The sequence below is a fragment of the Culex quinquefasciatus genome, chromosome 2, assembly GCF_015732765.1.
Source record: "Culex quinquefasciatus strain JHB chromosome 2, VPISU_Cqui_1.0_pri_paternal, whole genome shotgun sequence".
NCBI lineage: Eukaryota > Metazoa > Arthropoda > Insecta > Diptera > Culicidae > Culex > Culex quinquefasciatus.
In genome coordinates, this window is record NC_051862.1 from 182,851,820 (window position 1) to 182,870,801 (window position 18,982).

The 18,982-nt window shown below is 44.5% G+C and overlaps 4 protein-coding genes across 5 annotated transcripts; all 4 read left to right on the forward strand.

Moving 5' to 3' along the window:
* Positions 1-7: 7 nt before the first annotated feature.
* Positions 8-5,008, forward strand: LOC6041522 (protein-glucosylgalactosylhydroxylysine glucosidase). 2 transcript variants are annotated; one of them, XM_038255142.1, is made up of 4 exons: positions 8-295; positions 395-2,400; positions 2,464-2,678; positions 4,913-5,008. In XM_038255142.1, exons 1-3 carry the CDS (start codon positions 198-200, stop codon positions 2,652-2,654), a joined length of 2,295 nt encoding a protein of 764 aa, XP_038111070.1. In that variant the 5' UTR covers positions 8-197; the 3' UTR covers positions 2,655-2,678; positions 4,913-5,008. The 2 variants fall into 2 exon arrangements, with proteins under 2 accessions (XP_038111070.1, XP_038111069.1); XM_038255141.1 differs by having other exon boundaries at positions 2,464-2,674; positions 4,909-5,006.
* A 2,261-nt stretch (positions 5,009-7,269) lies between these two features.
* Positions 7,270-10,025, forward strand: LOC6041521 (protein-glucosylgalactosylhydroxylysine glucosidase). Its single transcript, XM_001850719.2, has 3 exons — positions 7,270-7,653; positions 7,715-9,714; positions 9,768-10,025. The coding sequence occupies exons 1-3, from the start codon at positions 7,568-7,570 to the stop codon at positions 9,950-9,952; spliced, it is 2,271 nt and encodes a 756-aa protein (XP_001850771.2). The 5' UTR covers positions 7,270-7,567; the 3' UTR covers positions 9,953-10,025.
* A 136-nt stretch (positions 10,026-10,161) lies between these two features.
* LOC6041520 (protein-glucosylgalactosylhydroxylysine glucosidase) lies at positions 10,162-12,616 on the forward strand. Its single transcript, XM_001850718.2, has 4 exons — positions 10,162-10,250; positions 10,311-11,846; positions 11,902-12,377; positions 12,435-12,616. Exons 1-4 carry the CDS (start codon positions 10,162-10,164, stop codon positions 12,614-12,616), a joined length of 2,283 nt encoding a protein of 760 aa, XP_001850770.2.
* A 3,600-nt stretch (positions 12,617-16,216) lies between these two features.
* LOC6041519 (protein-glucosylgalactosylhydroxylysine glucosidase) lies at positions 16,217-18,631 on the forward strand. Its single transcript, XM_038250974.1, has 3 exons — positions 16,217-16,874; positions 16,988-18,313; positions 18,374-18,631. Exons 1-3 carry the CDS (start codon positions 16,217-16,219, stop codon positions 18,556-18,558), a joined length of 2,169 nt encoding a protein of 722 aa, XP_038106902.1. The 3' UTR covers positions 18,559-18,631.
* Positions 18,632-18,982: the final 351 nt, after the last annotated feature.

The following is an 18,982-nucleotide window of genomic DNA, read 5'->3' on the forward strand; positions in this document are numbered from 1 at the left end:
CACACCATCATAATCCAATATCAATCACGTAAAGCTCACTGTTTATCAGCATTACCCAATTTTCGTGGGCCGACGATAACCAAACCTGATAAGCAAACCTACAACGGGTAACAAAATAAATTGCCAATCAACCGTTTAGTTCCCGCTAAACTGCCGTCGTGGTAGGTTGCGATCCAAAAAAAAAAAGTGCGCGCAAAATGAGACCGGCCGTAGCCGTGACCGTTGCGGTGACAGTTACGTTACTCGCAGCTACTGGATACGCAAATGAGGCAAACTTTCTTTTCATGGATACCAAGTAAGTAACTATTTTAACTGTGAAAAATTAGCTTCATCAAATAAAAAATGTAATGATTGAATAGAGCTCAACGATAAGATAACCGAAATTCGTTTCCAGACTGCCCGCGCAAGCCGTTCGGCCAACGTTGGCTAATGGAAACCTGGGATTCGTCGTCTATGGCGATGCAGTTCACATGAACGGTGTCTATAATGGCCTCAAAGGATTGAGTCACCGAGCCCGGATTCCGAACTTTGCCAACATCCAGCTACCGGTGTGCGCGGACGGTAATCCCAACCCAACGGGATGCACCTATCAACTGGACATGAAGACCGGAATGTTTCGGACGGTTTACGAAGACCCGCAGGGATATTTTCGAGTTGTTCACGACGTCTATCCTCATCGCTATCTGGACAAGATGATTGTCAACAAGTTCCGCATTCAGCGGTTGAATGCTCCATCCGTGATACAAGTGCCGATTCAGCGGTATACCTCTGGAGTCAGCACAGATGTCGTGTTCAATGCGGACACTTCAGTGTACATCGATGGTGTTCAGTACTCTATCAAGTGCGGTACAACTACTGAGGTAGAGGACTTGCGCTATCAAACGTTTGGACATAGTGTTTGCATTGCTCATCCGGAACTACCGACAGAACTGAGCCTTGCTATGGATAAGACAGCGGAAGAATTCTTCTTCTACACTGCTTTCGGCAGAACAGCAAGTGAAGTACAGAATGAAATTCGTGGGAAGTCTTTTGAACTGTCGCACACTACAATGATGAACCAAATTTGGTCGATTTACGGTATCACCGTTGAGGGTAACAATGATCTGGACAAAGTGCTGAAAGCAAGTGCCTTCTACCTTTCAAGTTCGCTACCAATTTCCCGTCCACACCAACCCAGTAGCTACCCGTTCTATGGTCTTTCACCGTCCGGTTTGGGCCGCGGTGGAATCGAGCTATCCGAATACCAGGGGCACAGCTTCTGGGACACGGAGACGTGGATGTTCCCACCAATCCTGCTGATTGACCCAGACAATGCTCGCCGAATCCTTCACTACAGAACCGTAGTCCAGAAGGCCGCTGCTGACAGAGCCACCGCCAACGAATTCGAAGGTTGGCAGTTCCCATGGGAGTCCGCTTTCACCGGAACCGAAACAACTCCCGAGTGTTGTCCCGAGGTTGTTGAGTATCAACATCACATTACAGCGGACATTGCGTACGCGGCAAGAATGTACTTTTATGCAACGCACGACGTCGACTGGATGAGAACCGAAGGTTGCAAGCTGGCCTACGAGACGGCAAAGTTCTGGAAGAGTCGAGCCGAGTACAACAACAAAACGGATCTGTACGAGATCCATCGGGTCATGGGACCAGATGAAGATACTCACAATGTGACGAATAACGCCTTCACCAACGTGGTTGCAGCTCATAATCTACTGTTTGGAGAATTTGCCGGTTGCTTGTGTTCGGGAGCTGTCGGAGCCAACGAAGCAGAACGTCGCATTATGACAGAAATCGGTAGAGGAATGACCCTACCGTACGACGAAGAACAAGACTACATCCCACAGTATGAGGGATACGTACAGGGAACGGCAATCAAGCAAGCTGACACGGTCCTACTTGGGTATCCTCTGGAGTACCCGATGAACGGATCTACCAAAGCCAACAACCTGGAAATCTACAGCAAGGTAACTCGCACGAACGGACCCGCCATGACGTGGGCAATGCACACGATCGGCCATCTGGACCTGGGTCAGATCGAGGAAGCCCAGGCGATGTTTACCAAAAGCTACCAGCAGTACCTGCGGGCTCCGTACAACGTTTGGAGTGAGAACGGAGACGGAACGGACGGCGCAGGAAACTTTATCACCGGTGCCGGAGGATTCCTGCAGTCCGTTATTAACGGGTACGCTGGAGTTCGGCTAAGAAATGGTGAACTGGTCATCAGCAAGCCACGTCTGCTTCCGGGCACCACCCGGTTGTACATTCCTGCGATCAACTACATGGGAGCTACGTTTTTCCTGGATATTCAGATGACTAGAATGCTGATTGGAGTGAAAACGCCTTCCAAAGTAGTTATGATTTTGGATGACGCTGAAAAGCTAGTTTGTGAATCTTGCTTCTGTAAGAAAACCTCGTGATTCCATTTCTCAAAAAATTAAATAATTAGATTTTTGAAATTTACAGATTCCTTTACTGAAAAAGTTGTAATTCGACCTGCTGAGGCACCTGAGCTGAATGGGTGCAAACTCCAGGAAACCATAATTGGAGTGAAGATTGCTGATCAAGACACGGGGGGATCTGCCCAACGTTTCTACAGTCCTGTGGCATTTATTAGCTCAATTATGTTGGCATTGGTGGCGAAATATATCCAGTAGTTTGCAAATAAAACAATACATTTTGACAAAGAACTTTGTCCTAAGGTTTCTATACGGGGTGTCAATCCAAAATTTTCGCGAAGCGAAAACGTTACGTGACGAATTCCCCTCTCGGCAAATTTCCCCTCTTTTTGGTGCACGCTGGTTGGATGAACGAACGTTTCCCAATCAGTCAATCGAGAGACGTGAGATTGATGTATCTAAAATCACCCCCACTCCACCTCATAATTTTCGGATCGTCGACGCGGCAAAAAGCGAATAAGGAGATGTAGGAGAATGGGTGCAAAAAGACGGGGCATACGTCCCCGATCTAAATTAACAAAACTCGGCTCGGTCGGTCCCGAAAATTCAGTCTGTTGCTGGCCTTCGACGAAAACACATCAGAAGCAGATGGCCTGGTGGCCCGTTTGCAGACGGCCTGGAGGCCCGGGAGCAGATAGCCTGGAGGCATGGACACGCCAAGACATGCCAGCCGGCATGAGAGGGAATTGGAATTGGCCACCACTTGGAGTTGCCGGAGGCCCCGGCGGGTGTTCCGATAGGGGGACTTTTCCCGAACCATAAGAGTTGGGACAATATGGGTATCAAACTTTAGGGTTTTTGATACTGGACATGAAATTTGACATTTCGGCAGTAGTGGCCACAATCCGGAATGGCCGGAGGCCCCGCGGATGTTCCGATGGGGGGACATTTGCCGAACCATAAGAGTTGGGGCAATATGGGTATCAAACTTTAGGGTTTTTGATACTGGACATGAAATTTGACATTTCGGCAGTAGTGGCCACAATCCGGAATGGCCGGAGGCCCCGCGGATGTTCCGATGGGGGGACATTTGCCGAACCATAAGAGTTGGGGCAATATGGGTATCAAACTTTAGGGTTTTTGATACTGGACATGAAATTTGACATTTCGGCAGTAGTGGCCACCACCTGGAGTGGCCGGAGGCCGCGGATGTTCCGATGGGGGACATTTGCCGAACCATAAGAGTTGGGGCAATATGGGTATCAAACTTTAGGGTTTTTGATACTGGACATGAAATTTGACATTTTGGCAGTAGTGGCCACCACCTGGAGTGGCCGGAGGCCCCGGGGATGTTCCGATGGGGGGACATTTGCCGAACCATAAGAGTTGGGGCAATATGGGTTTCAAACTTTAGGGTTTTTGATACTGGATATGAAATTTGACATTTCGGCAGTAGTGGCCACAATCCGGAGTGGCCGGAGGCCCCGCGGATGTTCCGATGGGGGGACATTTGCCGAACCATAAGAGTTGGGGCAATATGGGTATCAAACTTTAGGGTTTTTGATACTGGACATGAAATTTGACATTTTGGCAGTAGTGGCCACCACCTGGAGTGGCCGGAGGCCCCGGGGATGTTCCGATGGGGGGACATTTGCCGAACCATAAGAGTTGGGGCAATATGGGTTTCAAACTTTAGGGTTTTTGATACTGGATATGAAATTTGACATTTCGGAAGTAGTGGCCACAATCCGGAGTGGCCGGAGGCCCCGCGGATGTTCCGATGGGGGGACATTTGCCGAACCATAAGAGTTGGGGCAATATGGGTATCAAACTTTAGGGTTTTTGATACTGGACATGAAATTTGACATTTCGGCAGTAGTGGCCACCACCTGGAGTGGCCGGAGGCCCCGCGGATGTTCCGATGGGGGGACATTTGCCGAACCATAAGAGTTGACTGTTAAACTTCTGAAATCTGTTTCTGGAAATTTAGAATAACTATTTCGTAATCAATTAGAGCCCCACGCAGAAAAATAAGGCATATTTGAATCAACAAAATGTTTTGTTGATTTGAAAATTATTATTTTTGTTGAATCAACGCTAAACGTCAAAGCAGCTTTTTTGAAACAACAAAAGACTTTTGTGGAATTGAGAAAATCAAGGTTTGTTTCAACGCAAAATCGGCGTTGATTATATTCAACAAAAATTTTGTTGATTCTAACCTCGTACAGGCTGATTCTACAAAACATTTTTCTGCGTGCCTGAATAGGGCAGTTCAGCTCCACTTGCAATTTTCATCCCCTTAGTTCGATAGGACGTTGATATTATGTCTTAAAACTTTACAAATCAAACAGCCTGTTTCAGAGCCACGAAATAGACCACAAAAGAGTTGTCTTGTGTAATTATAAGGGAATCATGGGGAAATTTGGATCGGACGTTCTAATCGAAAATTTCAACAATCATCTAGCAAAGTTCTTTGTCATACTGGTCATGTGTAACATAACCACCTGCACCTTTTTTGTTCAAAGTTTAGCTATTGCAAGAGACATTTAACTGATAATTATGAAAAGTAATCAATTATTGGAAAGAAAATGCAATAAATATCAAAATAATAATCACAGAATATTATTTTTGACCATTGAATTTAATCATTCTTAATAATTTAAACGACGTGATGGTAAAGAGGTGTCACTTCAACCGCTTTGTTTTGTTTGACAACTTGTTCTTCTTCTCGATCGCGGGCAATTTTGCTCACGAGCGGGCCCTCGCGCTGGCGCAACCGAGAGCGGGAGAGAGTACAGGCAATCGGTGAGTTGCACTCGGCAGCTCAGAACTCGCGGCGAGAGCTCCAGAGAGAGGAATGTTTCTCGCGAGAATTCCAACACTGTTTTTGGCAACATGTATTTCTAGTTGATTTTTCCACAAAAATATCAAAAATCAAAATTTCAGCCTTCCAAAATTAAACTGAAAAAGTATGGTTGAATATTACCACTTTTTCGATGTCATTTTACTTCAATTTAGGCCACTGTAAATATTTTTTGAAGTTTATGTCTCGCGACTCTGTCCAAGTGTGCAATCTCTATCATTATCTTTTGCCTATTTTTTCATATTTTCTACCACTTCTTTACATTTTATAACAGAATAACAAAATTGAAAAATAATACATTTTTATACAAGGGCTGAAATGTTCTGCTTTTTAGCACTGAATCAGCTAAAAGTAATACTTTCTATTATTATTTTGATTTGAACGGGGAATTAACTTAACACATGGGCATTTGGTTGAAATTTCATCAAAACGGTATTATTTGGAGTTGTTGTTGTTGCAAAACACAATTTTTTCAGTACTCATCTTATTTATCTAACTTAATGAACCTCGTTGTATAAATGTACGTCTCGTGCTGAAAAAATCTTCTTTTTGCAACTTGTTGCATAAACAACTTTCTTTCAAAGTCAAGATATTCATAAAATTAAGAGTTCTCCTTTTGAATGCTTCTTGAAGATTAAAAACTAACTTAATCCAACCTATGTGGTTGATGCCTTCCTCACTTTTTACCAAAAATGGGTATATGAGTAGTTTCATCATTTTTTTAGATCCAGAAAAAAAGAACACAATGTATAACTTATGTGGTAATAACTCGATACAGGGTTGTCAGTTCTTCAATGCTATGGACTCATTGGAAAGGCCTTTCAATTACCAACGATGGGTTGGATGATGGATCCGGGCATAGTTTACATACATTTAAGTGAGATCCGGCTTCAAAAAATTACATAAATATCACTTAAGTGGTCATAACTCGAGACAGGGTTGCCAGTTCTTCAATGCTTTGGACTCATTAGAAAGTCCTTTCAATTACCTAACCAACGATGGGTTGTATGATGGTTCCGGATATCGTTGACATACATTTAAGTGAGATCCGGCTTCAAAAATGTACATGAATACCACTTAAGTGGTCATAACTCGAGACAGGGTTGCCAGATCTTCAATGTCTTGAACTCATTGCAAAGGTCATTCAATTACCTAACCAACGATGGGTCGGATTATGGATCCGGATATAGTTTACATACATTTAAGTGAGATCCGGCTTCAAAAAAGTACATAAATATCACTTAAGTGATCATAACTCGAGACAGGGTTGCCAGATCTTCAATGTCTTGAACTCATTGGAAAGGCCTTTCAATTACCTAACCAACGATGGGCCGGATAATGGATCCGGACATCGTTTACATACATTTAAGTGAGATCCGGCTTCAAAAAAGTACATAAATATCACTTAAGTGGTCATAACTCGAGACAGGGTTGCCAGATCTTCAATGTCTTGGACTCATTGGAAAGGCCTTTCAATTACCTAACCAACGATGGGTTGGATGATGGATCCGGACATCGTTTACATGCATATAATTGAGATCCGGGTATTTGTGAAAACACATTTTTATACATAACTTTTGAACTACTTATCGAAACTTCAAACAATTCAATAGCGATGTATGGGACCCTAAACCAAGTCGAATGCAACTGGTTCGATCAAAATCGGTTCAGCCAGTGCTGAGAAAACTCAGTGAGAATTTTGGTCACACACATACATACACACACACATACACACACACATACACACACACATACACACACAGACATTTGTTCAGTTTTCGATTCTGAGTCGATATGAACACATGAAGGTAGGTCTAGGAGCTTTTAATAGAAAGTTCATTTTTAGAGCAGGATTATAGCCTTACCTCAGCGAGGAAGGCAAAAATTGGCTTGAAAATAGAGTTTTAGTGAATTTTAAGATCACGGCCCGTCTTGAGACGGAATTGGGTAGCTAAGGGTTAATTATTGAAAAAATGCGCTTATAAAGATAACAAACAATAAAATGTCTAACTGCCATCAGCCATTTTTTACTCCACATAATGGCACAACGTTTACCCTCCGGAAGTTCTTATCATCGGAACGTCATCAACGCGGTATTCGTCATCGAATAAGCGGTTCTCAATCTTATCGCAGACTGGCAACGCCAAAAATAGATAACAGTCAAAAGACAAACATTGCACCTGGCCCAAGCCCAAATACCATTCCCTACGAGGTGTAGTATATAGCATGTATGCCATTTCATTGGTTCATTCAGTATTAAGTTCGGCGTCACGCCAGAAATATCTCCACAACATAAGCTCTCGCCAAAATGGGCTGCCCGATACTTGCACTCTTACTGATAACGCTGGGTGTGGTCACCTGCAACGACCTCAATTACCTATTTTCGGACACAAGGTAATCCGGTGGTGTTAATCAGCTTAAATTTGAGTTAAAGAACCTTCGATCTCGTTCACAGCCTTCCAGCGCCCTCGCTAAGGCCAACGCTCGCGAACGGAAATCTCGGTTTCGTCGCGTACGGAGACTCCGTCCACATGAACGGTGTCTTCAACGGCGCTGGACCACTGAGTCACCGTGCCCGAATTCCGAACTTTGCCAACGTACAGCTGCAAGCATGCGCGGATAGCTTCCTGGTAACTACCGGGTGCACCTACCAGCTGGACATGCAAAAGGGCATGTTCCGAACGATTTACAACGATCCAGCGGGCGAATACTACGTGATCCACGACGTATATCCCAGCCGCTACCTGCACAAGACGATCGTCAACCGGGTCCGGATTCAACGGCTAAGCTCGCAATCTGTGATTCAAGTGCCGATTGCGCGGATGACTACCGGCAGCAGTTCGGATATTACGTTCGGTGATCCGAAGCGCCGCGATATCAATGGTGTAGCGTACAATGTGCTTACTGGCAAAACGAATCACCTAGAGGATGACAGATACCAAAGCTCTGGGCATGATATCTGTATCATTTATCCTGAATTGCCTTCGCTACTGATCCTGAACCTTGACAAAACGGCCGAAGAGTTTTCGTTCTACACTTCATTTACGAACGTTGAACTTGAGGGAATATCCGAAATCACCAGCTCAACTCTGGAAAAGACCCAGCACGAGGTTCGTATGCTGGAAATGTGGGAGAAGTACGGAATTACCGTGGACGGGAACGCTGGGTTGGATAGGGTGTTGAAAGCCAGTGCATTCTACTTATCCAGCTCGCTGTTGTCATACATGAACGTACGAAATAGTGGTTACCCGTTTTATGGAATGTCCCCGTCCGGATTGGGACACGGTGGAACTGAGTCCTCTAACTACAAAGGACATAGTCTCTGGGATACGGAGAAGTGGATGTTCCCTACAGTCTTATTGGTAGATCCCAATAACGCGAGACAAATTCTGCACTACAGATCGGTCCTAAGCAAAGCCGCCGCCGATCGTGCTAACGACAATGAGTTCGAAGGATGGCAATTCCCGTGGGAATCGGCATTTACCGGAGCGGAAGTAACTCCGAAGGATCGTGAGAACTTTTCTCAATACCAACATCATATCACGGCGGACATTGCGTACGCCGCGAGGATGTACTTTTACGCAACGCACAATATGAACTGGATGCAGAGCGAAGGCTGTCGACTCGCGTACGAGACGGCCAAATTCTGGAAAAGCCGAGCCGAGTACAACGAGGAAACGGACTTGTACGAGATTCATCGTGTCGGCGGACCGAATGAGAGCTCTTACAACGTCAGCAACAATGCTTTCACCAATGTGGTAGCGGCCCATAATCTACTGTTTGGAGAGTTTGCCGGGTGTTTGTGCAAGCAAACCATTGATTCGAGCGCCGCTGAACGCCAAAAGATGGCTGAAATTGGTCTAGGCATGACCCTGTCCTATGACGAAGAACAAAATTTTACTCCACAACATGATGGATACGTTAAAGGAACTACCATCAGCCAAGCTGACACGATTCTGCTTGGATACCCACTGGAATATCATTCATTCGACAAATCTACAAAATCTCAAAATCTGGAAGCTTACACCCATGTAACTCGCGAAGACTGCCCTTCCATGACGTGGGCGATGTACGCGATCAATCACCTGGATGTGGACCAAGTCGAGCAGGCGAACGCAATGTTCGCCAAGAGCTACCAGCCGTACCTGCAACCTCCGTACAACGTTTGGACCGTCGACGGCCAAGAAAACTTCCTCAGCGGAGCCGGAGCATTCCTGCAAGCCGTCGTTAACGGATACGCTGGAGTGCGAGTTCGTCAAGACATGTTGACAATAACTAAGCCACGAGTTTTACCGCATACCAACCGGCTTTTCATCCCCCAAATCAACTACATGACTTCAAAGTTCAGCCTGGAAATCACACTGAATGGAGCGACGATTGAGTTCACGATGGGAAATCTTCCTCTCACGGTTATTGCTGACGGCGTTCAGCAAGAGCCATGTGCTTCCTGCTCATGTAAGTACAACTCTCGTTTGAAGTAACACCTTCAATTGCATCTTCCACCGCAGACTCCTTCAAGAATCAGCTGGTTCTACAACCAGCAAGCTCACCAGATCTCAACGGATGCACCCTGCGTGAAACGATCATCGGAATCAAGGTAGCTGACCAGGGTGACGGAGCGCTCGCGACCGGTGCAAACATTTTCGTACTAGCCGTCGCCTCAATTCTGACACTGTTGTTCCAGCGGGGTTAAAGTCGCGTGACGAAACAACAAGAGCGGAAACTGACTCATATCTAATCAATAAAATTTTCGCGGGCTATCTAATCTCGAGCGGCCCAAAAACTCAACACCGTCAAAGTTTGTTATCGATTCAATCCGAAAAAAGAATCCCGGCTCCGCCGTCCTTAAATTTAGCAGTTTCATGTCAACACTTGTCGCGTGCGGTTCAAAGTTGTAGTACAATGAAGTTTTTGGTTGTACTTATAATCCAGATAACGGCCTGCATTCTCGTGGCCGGAAATGATAACAACTTCCTGTTCAACTCTGATCGGTGAGTGATTACCTTTTGTGCAGGTCGTGTTTCATCCTTCAAGAATTCTCGTCGTTATAGCTTCCCAGAAAATGAAGCAACGCCCACGCTGGGCAACGGCGTTATCGGATTTGTAGTCCACAGCGACGCCGTCTTTCTAAATGGAGTCTTCAACGGAGCTCGCGAGCGCAGCCATCGCGCACGCATCCCAAACTACGCCAACCTGCAGCTGGAGACGTGCGATCATCGAGCTGGTGTTCAATCGCAGTGTTCCTACCAGCTGGACATGAGGTTCGGCCGCTTCCGGACGATCTACAGCGATCCCGCTTTGCGGTACCGGGTGGTCCACGATGTGTACCCGCATCGGTTTTGGCCGAACGTGATCGTGAATCAGTTTCGCTTGCAGCGATTGGACGGTCAAGGGGTAATTCAAGTCCGTGTGCAGCAGATCGCTGGGGCTCAGTCTGCGGATGTGACCTTTGATCCGGCTGCCCAGGTGGATGTCAACGGTGAGCTGTACCTGGTCCAGTGTGGACGCACTAACGAATTGGAAGATCCGCTGTTGCAAGCCGTACGAACTGAGGTTTGCGTGTACTATCGGGACTACCCAACAGTGATGGAGCTTCCTTCTGATCGCACCGCACATGAGTTCGTCTTCTTTACTGGTTTTGGAACCGATAGAACAGCAGTGCTGAATCAGTTGCGAGTAATTAGCCCTTTGAACACTGAAAGGGTACAAACCTCAGAGATGAATAGACTGTGGGAAACCTGGGGTATAACTGTCAGTGGTAACGAAGAACTGGATCGAGCTATTAAGGCTAGTGCGTTTCACATTATCTGCAACATTCCTGAAGATTTCACAATCATCACTACGAATCAACCAATTGGAACATCCCCGTCCGGACTGGGCCGGGGAGGATCTCCTGGGCAAGATTTCCAAGGTCACACTCACTGGGATCAAGACTTGTGGATACTTCCAGTGGTGACACTTCTTAATCCGACCGCCACACGCGCGATGTTGCGCTACAGAGCTGGTCGTGCAAGCGCAGGAGCCGCTGCCAACGCAGCAGATAATGGTAACGAGGGCTGGCAGTACCCGTGGGCATCGGCACAAACAGGTCGCGAAGTATCGCCCTCAGCGGATGCCGCTGAACTGCAGCACCATGTCACCGCGGATGTCGCATTCGCTACTCGACTCTATCTAGCCGCTACCAACGATCTCGCCTGGCTGAGAGCAGAGGGTTGCCAGCTGGCCTACCAGACCGCAAAGTTTTGGATGAACCGAGCCGTTTACAATGAAGAAACGGACAAGTTCGACATCCGTTTCGTCACTGGACCGGACGCCAGCCACCGCAACGTGTCCAACAACGCCTTCACGAATGTGGTAGCTGCTCACAACCTGTTTTTCGGCGAGTTCGCCGGCTGTATGTGCAGGGCAGCGCTACAATTGAGCCAGGGTGACTGGGAATTGCTAACACGGACAGCCCAAAGCCTGCAACTTCCGTACGATTCAACAGTTGACTTCCATCCCCAGTTTGAAGGATTCACTCAAGGTACCCAGGTCGGACAAGCCGATGCCGTACTACTGATCTACCCGTTACAGCTACCAATGAAAGAGTAAGTTACCAACAAAGCAATTCAAAAAAAATTTCCCTAACCATCCAAATTCCAGCATAACCAAACAACAGAACCTGCGAATCTATAGCCAAGCTACACCAGCCAACACCCCAGCAATGACCTGGCCCATAATCACAATTGGTTGGCTTGATCTGGACGAACCCACTCTGGCAGCTACCCATCTACGACGGAGCTACCAACCGTACCTTCGTTCCCCCTTCAACGTGTGGAACGAACGGCCAGCGGGATTCGGTGGAGCGTCCAACTTTGTAACCGGGGCCGGTGGTTTCCTACAGGCCATCATCAACGGTTACGCCGGCATTCGGCTACACGACAGTGAGCTGACCTTTAAACCACGGCTACCACCGGGAACGACCCGGCTGTTGATTCCTCGTATTCACTACATGGAGTCGGTGTTCTCGTTGGAAATACTTCCGGATAAGTTTACGATCAGTACTGACCTGGCAAACATTACGCCGCTGGAGTTGCTTGTAGATAATCAGGGATACGAGATGTGCAGCAACTGTGTTGGTAGGAATTTCTGTTCTTTATTGTAAGCATCAAGTGACGAAAACCATTTTCTGATAGTTTCTGGAGTTCACAACGCCACGCTGAGGTTTAGACGGGGAGTGTTGAACGGCTGTGAGTTACGTCCCACAACGCTGGATATGCGGCTGGCCGATCAGAACGCGGGTGCTACCAACAAAGTTAGCTTTATCTTGCTAGCGTTTTTGGCTGTGAAATATTTGATGAAAATCAATTTCGAATAAATTTTGGACGTCAGAGGTGTGTTTATCTTTTAGCTAAACCAATATTTTTTGTTATTAGATTTATCCGAATATCACAACAGCCTTATCTTATCGTATAAACAAAAGCAGTGCATGTGCATGTGTGATTAATACTCGAATTGTTACCATTATATGACCCCAGAGGCCAAAGTTTGCTTGCAATGCAAAACAGGATCTCATTGTTGTAAATAATCTTTTGTGAATGATTCAGTGAGCGGAAATGGATATCGTTTTTTTATGGGATTGATAAAGCAAAACGCATTTAATTGGTAAACAAGTATTGAAAAAAAGTTCCATGGTAAGAAAACAGCATGCTAGTGTTTCCTCATCAGTACTTTGATATTCAATAACCGTTTCTGAAAGCTTTTTTGTCTGCAAACAAGTAATAGCTCAAAAAGAAGTGAACAAGCAAGATTTCTCTCAAAAGTTTTGCAAATTTGCTTTAAAATACATAAAATACTACAAACTGAATAGGGACGGCAGTTTTTAAAACAATTAAAAGATTAAAATTTGGAAATGCTATTTTATTTTTCTGTATCTGTTCTATCCAAAACCAATCAAAAATATCCAAATATTGTGCAGTAATAAGGCTAAAACAGCTGTCCCAATTCGCCCCATGAGTCTCGATTCACCTTAAATAACGGCACCAAACGCGTCTGGAACTGATTGTCCAGAGTTCTTTGTCATATTGGTAGAGCGTCCAATTTCCCGTCCCGGGAAATAAAATCCCGGGAATTCCCGGGATTTCCCGGAGAAAATATTCACGGAAAAAAATATTCAATATACTGTTCATATTGAACTAATCAGCTTGTCTGTAAATTTCATGTCAAGGTTCAATTCCGATAATATTTATTTCTAAAGCTACTAGGAATATTGTTTGCTTATATGTTGGGAAACAAAAATTACACTATTATGGAATGAATATTACCTATTTTATTTTCGACAACCTATTTTAACGATTTTTTTTTGTTATATCATTTGAAAATAAGATATTTTTGTTTACCTTAACCAAATTGGATAAAAATTGAATTGATTTAATTAAACTTTTCAAAAAGGGTTGTTCGAGAAGATTTTGCTTAAAAGTATTCGAGAAATAACTGTTTGAAGTTATAATTTCAAATATGAAAAATATCGTTTAATTTCAACCACTTTTACACTATGAAAATTATTTTAATCTAATAAATTTATTAGGCCATACAACTATATAACTAAAAAAATACCATAAATGGAACCATAAAAAATCATTTAAAAACAACTTCGTATCATATGAAATTTACCCAAAGAATGCAACCATATTTAAAAAAAACTCGCTTCAAATATTGTAAAACTTTGAGTTATGATTTCATGGAATAGTGTTTCAAGTAAAATAGCGCTTGAAATTATAATTTTAAAAGCAAATTCAATGATTATCTATTTATTCACAAGTTGAAATAAGTAATTTGCCATGAAAAACAATATTTCTGCATGATTTTTTTTTTTTTTTCATTTCAACTTTATGGACACTGAGACAAATTTCAAAGCAATTTCATTGTTGTGGAGCATTAGGGTGTAATATGGTTGTATGGAAAAAAATAAAGTTGTCCAAATTTGGCTAGCACAGCAACTTTTTGGTTTCTTATAGGGTCCTTAACAACTCCCCAAAGTTTGGGAAAGATTGGTTTAGTCCTCACTTTGCGCAAAGCAATTCAATTTTCCATACAAATTTTTATGGGAAAAATCATTTTTTTGAATTTTGATATTTAAAAAATCCACGTTTCACGCTATATCAAAACCGGATTCATATTCGGATGCTCTGGAATGTGCTCTACAACTTTCCCCAAGAGAGCATGGTGCTAACTTGCTCCTATAAAAAGATACAGCGTCCTCAAGACTCGTCTAAAAAGTGATTTTCGATCGAAAAACACGTTTTAGACGAGTTTTGAACAGGCTATATCTTTTTATAGGAGCAAGTTAGCACCATACTCTCTTCGGGAAAGTTGTAGAGCACATTCCGGAGCATCCGAATATGAATCCGCTTTTAGTATAGCGTGAAACTTGGATTTTTAAATATCAAAATTCAAAAAAATGTTTTTTCCCATACAAATTTGTATTGAAAATTGAATCGCTTTGCGCAAAGTGAGGACTAAACCAAACGTTCCCAAACTTTGGGGAGTTGTTTAGGACCCCAAAAGGAACTAAAATAATGCTGTGCTGGAAAATCGATTTTGATATTACACCCTAGTGGAGCATACATTTTCACTGTCCAAACACTTTGTTTAAAAAATACTTCTCAACAAAAAATACTAATAATATTTTTTTTTATTTGGTACGATTTGAAAGACAGCATAACAAATTAGAAAATTTATGACATTTTCTCAAAGTTGCATGATTTTTTACAAGCATTCAAGCCATTAATTGATCCTCACACTCATTTTATCCATTAAAGTTGCTGTTCTATACAAAATATAAATTAGAAACAGGATCAGAATAATTTGCGTTCAATTTCAAATTTCCCGGGATTTCCCGAGACTTCCCGGGAAATTTGTTGAAAATTTCCTGTTTCCCGGGAATTTTGAAACCCCGGAAATTGGACGCTCTATATATTGATCATGTGTAATATAACACCTTGCTTTTTTTGTAACTTTTATTTTCAAAAAAAAACATCCCTTCTTTTTTTGTTATCTTATTATGCATTCATCTGGATTTTTGGTTGTGTATATTTTAGACTTATTATACTTCCTCAAATCATTGTATACGTTTTTCATATTTCCAGAATTTTTTCTGTTTTGCGTGTTTAAATTATTTCATGAGATATATACCTATTTTCGACAATTACCTATCTCCGACATATGGAGAGTATGCTGCTCGATCAAAGCTCCAAAATTACTGTTTAGGTTTAAACTTACCAGCAACAGCTCCGCCTCGAGTAAACACACAAATTTATGCCATTTACCGGCCAACAAAAGACCAAATTCAGTGCACTTCTCGTCAGACGAGAATAGACTTTGAAAACATTTTTGTAAAATGCTTGTTAAAGAAATAGTAATAACTGTTAGTAAAGCCATGTTTAACAGAAATGTTCACAAAAAGCTGCCTTATTGGTTGATATACTTGGTTTATGTAAATTTCAGGAAACATCCGGGATTATCGACCAGACAGACACCACTGCTTAGAGTGATGGGAATGGATATATTTTCCCAATTTGTTGAAAATTATTTTCTTTCATATTGCAGGACATTATATTGATATATTGATGGGAAAATTGTTGTGAAGACCACACGGATATTATGGGCTTAGAAAACAAATTTGGTATGTTTGAACCCAGTTAGCTGTCCGAAATTAGCTTCTGATAACGCTTTAATTATTCCTTTCGACATCAGAACCAAACTCATTGTCTTGGATTAGCTAACAGATTAGTCACAGAGAAAAATTAAAACATCGCTGGGGTAATCGAAATCCGAAATATTTCACCACGTTCCGGTTATCTAATCTTTATTCGCGTCCAATATCATTCGATTGCCTTACAACCGGGAGCTATAACTACCTGGTCCGAGGCGGACCTTCATTCAGTACTGCAGTGACGAGCCTTCAGGAACCGTCACAATGAGAACTATCACGCTGCTGACCTTGCTGTTCGCCGGGAGCATCCTGCTGATAGCCGGCCAGGATTCTTCGTTCAAGTTCAACTCCGAACGATTTCCAACCAGCATCGAGGAGATCCCCGCCCTGTCCAATGGAAACCTGGGCTTTGCAGTGCACAGCGATGACGTATTTCTGACCGGAGTCTACAGCGGACTGGGCGAGCGAAGCCACCGTGCTCGACTGCCAAACTACGGCAATCTGCACATCGACCTTTGCGATCCACGAGCGGCCGTTCAACCGCAGTGCACGTACCAGCTGGATATAGAATTTGGACGGTTTCGAACGGTGTACCAGGAACCGAATGCGCAGTTCAGGATTGTCCATGACGTGTATCCTCATCGCTACTTCGACCATACGATGGTAAACAACTTCCGGTTGGAGCGGTTGAACGGGCAGGGTGCGCTTTCGGCGAACGTCCGAAGAATAGCTCCAGTACCAAGCACGGATATTACACTTGGAGAAGCTCGGCCGATTGTTATTCGGAATCGTCCCTTCCTAGGGCAGTGCGGTACGACAAACGAGGTGGAAGATCTGACGCTTCAAAACACGCTGAGTGAGGTGTGCATTTTCTACGAAGAGTATCCGACGGTGCTGGAACTGGGTGCTGGAGAAACAGTCCGTGAGTATACCCACCTCACACTCTACGCTCGTAGCTGGGGATTCGCGGAGCAGGAACTTCTATTGCTGACACTGGTGATGAATGTGAGTCCTCTGCATGAGCAAAACATGCAGCAGATGTGGAATCGTTGGGGATCACGGTCGAGGGCAATGCCGAGCTTGATCGAGCGCTTCGTGCCAGTGCCTTCCAGATATTCAGCAACTATCCCAGTTCCGTCACCTCGCAAGCGTTCGCGTACGAAATGTTTGGAATATCTTCGTCGGGACTCGGACGCGACGCCCGACAGGGTCACAACTTCTGGGACTTTGAGCTGTGGACGTTTCCGATGATTCTGTTGGTTGACCCGTTCTTGGCTCGGGACATGCTTCGGTATCGCATTCAAACAACTCGAGCTGGAGCGGCTCGTAACGCCGAGCTCAATGGATTCGATGGCTGGCAATACCCGTGGGCTTCAGCGTTTACCGGCATTGAAGTAGCATCTGCGGCAGAGTCCGACCTTCGATATCACGTGACGGCCGATGTTGCCTTTGCCGGGCGCCTCTACATGACCGCCATGGATGATCTGGCATGGTTTCAAACCCATGGCTGCACTCTGGCTTACGAAACTGCCAAGTTTTGGATGAATCGTACCGTCTACAACCAAGCTACCGATCGCTACGACATCTCTTCGGTTACGGGTCCGGACGATTCGCATCAGAACGTGACCAACAACGTCTACACAAACGTTATGGCTGCCCACAATCTGTTCTTCGGAGAATTCGCCGGTTGCTACTGTAGGTTCGATCTAAATCTTCAAGACGGTGACTGGCAAGAACTGGCCTCCACCGCCAGAAGTATTCGTCTACCGTACGATCCTACCACGAACACCCACCCTCAGTTTGAGGAATACACCGCCGGAACTCCGATCAGTCAAGCCGATGCCATACTGCTTGGATACCCGCTCCAGCTACCGATGACGGAGTCGACCAAACGAAACAACATGGAGGCCTACGCCAAGGTCACAGCCGCCAACGCTCCGGCACCGACCTGGTCCATGCACACGATCGGATGGCTCGACGTGGACAACCTGGAACGTGCCGCCACGGATTTCAGCAAAAACTACCAACAATTCATGCGAGCCCCCTTCTACATCTGGAACGAGCGAATCGAACCAACCGTCGGAACTCCAAACTACGTCCCAGGTGCCGGAGCCTTCCTGCAAGCCGTCGTCAACGGGTACGCCGGAGTTCGACTGCACACCGAAGAAATGACGCTGCGGCCACGACTGCCACCGGGAACGACCCGGCTTCACATCCCACAGATTGGTTACATGCGGGCCAACTTCGCTCTTGATATCCGTCCGAATGGATTCACCCTAACGTTCCAACCGGCCGTGATGAATCCCCAGATTCGAATCTTCGTAGACGACGAAGAACATCCCGTGTGCAGCGGTTGCAGCTGTAGGTCCCATGCCTAACTTTCTTCTTATAAAAAATAATAAATAAATTTTAAAATTTCAGTTGAAGGAACACACAACGCCACGCTGGTGCTGGCACGATCGAGTCCCGTGTTCAACAACTGCAGACTGCAGCCGACCGTGCTGAACAGGAACTTCCGGAACGGAGGTACGGCTAGCAGCGTTGCCGGAAGTTTGGTAACGTTTTTCGGAGTGGTGGCAGCGTACGTGATTTCGAAGCTGATTTGAGGTGGAGTTTGAGCAGTGAGAGGATTGTTGTTGTGAAATTATTATTTTTCGAATAAATTATGTTTTGATTACATATAGAAAATTGTTGCACGTTGGGCAGGTTACAGATTGGGTCCTATTTCCATCCAATTAGCTTATTCTCTATTTAAACAACTTATTTCGGATAACTTTTTGAAAAAAAAACTTGCTTGCTTACTTTCTACTGAGTAATTTGCTATTTGTGACTCAATTTTAGTTGAAAACGCATTTTAGAAGCTGTAATTGAACAAAAAAAAAGTGCTGATATACTAGCACTAGGTGCCAGATGAAAACACATCGAAGTCGTCGTGCTATCTTGTCGCACCCACCATTTCGACGTTCCGAGAAAACGCGTTTTAATGTTTGACCTTGAATAAAAAAACGAAAGCACGCAATCCAAACAATA

Coding starts and splice junctions, on each gene's coding strand:
- LOC6041522 (XM_038255142.1), top strand. CDS start 198: ATGAGACCGGCCGTAGCCGTGACCGTTGCGGTGACAGTTACGTTACTC. Junction 296..394: donor TTTCTTTTCATGGATACCAA/GTAAGTAACTAT, acceptor ATTCGTTTCCAG/ACTGCCCGCGCAAGCCGTTC. Junction 2,401..2,463: donor AGTTTGTGAATCTTGCTTCT/GTAAGAAAACCT, acceptor TGAAATTTACAG/ATTCCTTTACTGAAAAAGTT.
- LOC6041521 (XM_001850719.2), top strand. CDS start 7,568: ATGGGCTGCCCGATACTTGCACTCTTACTGATAACGCTGGGTGTGGTC. Junction 7,654..7,714: donor TACCTATTTTCGGACACAAG/GTAATCCGGTGG, acceptor TCTCGTTCACAG/CCTTCCAGCGCCCTCGCTAA. Junction 9,715..9,767: donor GCCATGTGCTTCCTGCTCAT/GTAAGTACAACT, acceptor CTTCCACCGCAG/ACTCCTTCAAGAATCAGCTG.
- LOC6041520 (XM_001850718.2), top strand. CDS start 10,162: ATGAAGTTTTTGGTTGTACTTATAATCCAGATAACGGCCTGCATTCTC. Junction 10,251..10,310: donor TTCCTGTTCAACTCTGATCG/GTGAGTGATTAC, acceptor TCGTCGTTATAG/CTTCCCAGAAAATGAAGCAA. Junction 12,378..12,434: donor GATGTGCAGCAACTGTGTTG/GTAGGAATTTCT, acceptor ATTTTCTGATAG/TTTCTGGAGTTCACAACGCC.
- LOC6041519 (XM_038250974.1), top strand. CDS start 16,217: ATGAGAACTATCACGCTGCTGACCTTGCTGTTCGCCGGGAGCATCCTG. Junction 16,875..16,987: donor GGGTGCTGGAGAAACAGTCC/GTGAGTATACCC, acceptor CAAAACATGCAG/CAGATGTGGAATCGTTGGGG. Junction 18,314..18,373: donor CGTGTGCAGCGGTTGCAGCT/GTAGGTCCCATG, acceptor TTAAAATTTCAG/TTGAAGGAACACACAACGCC.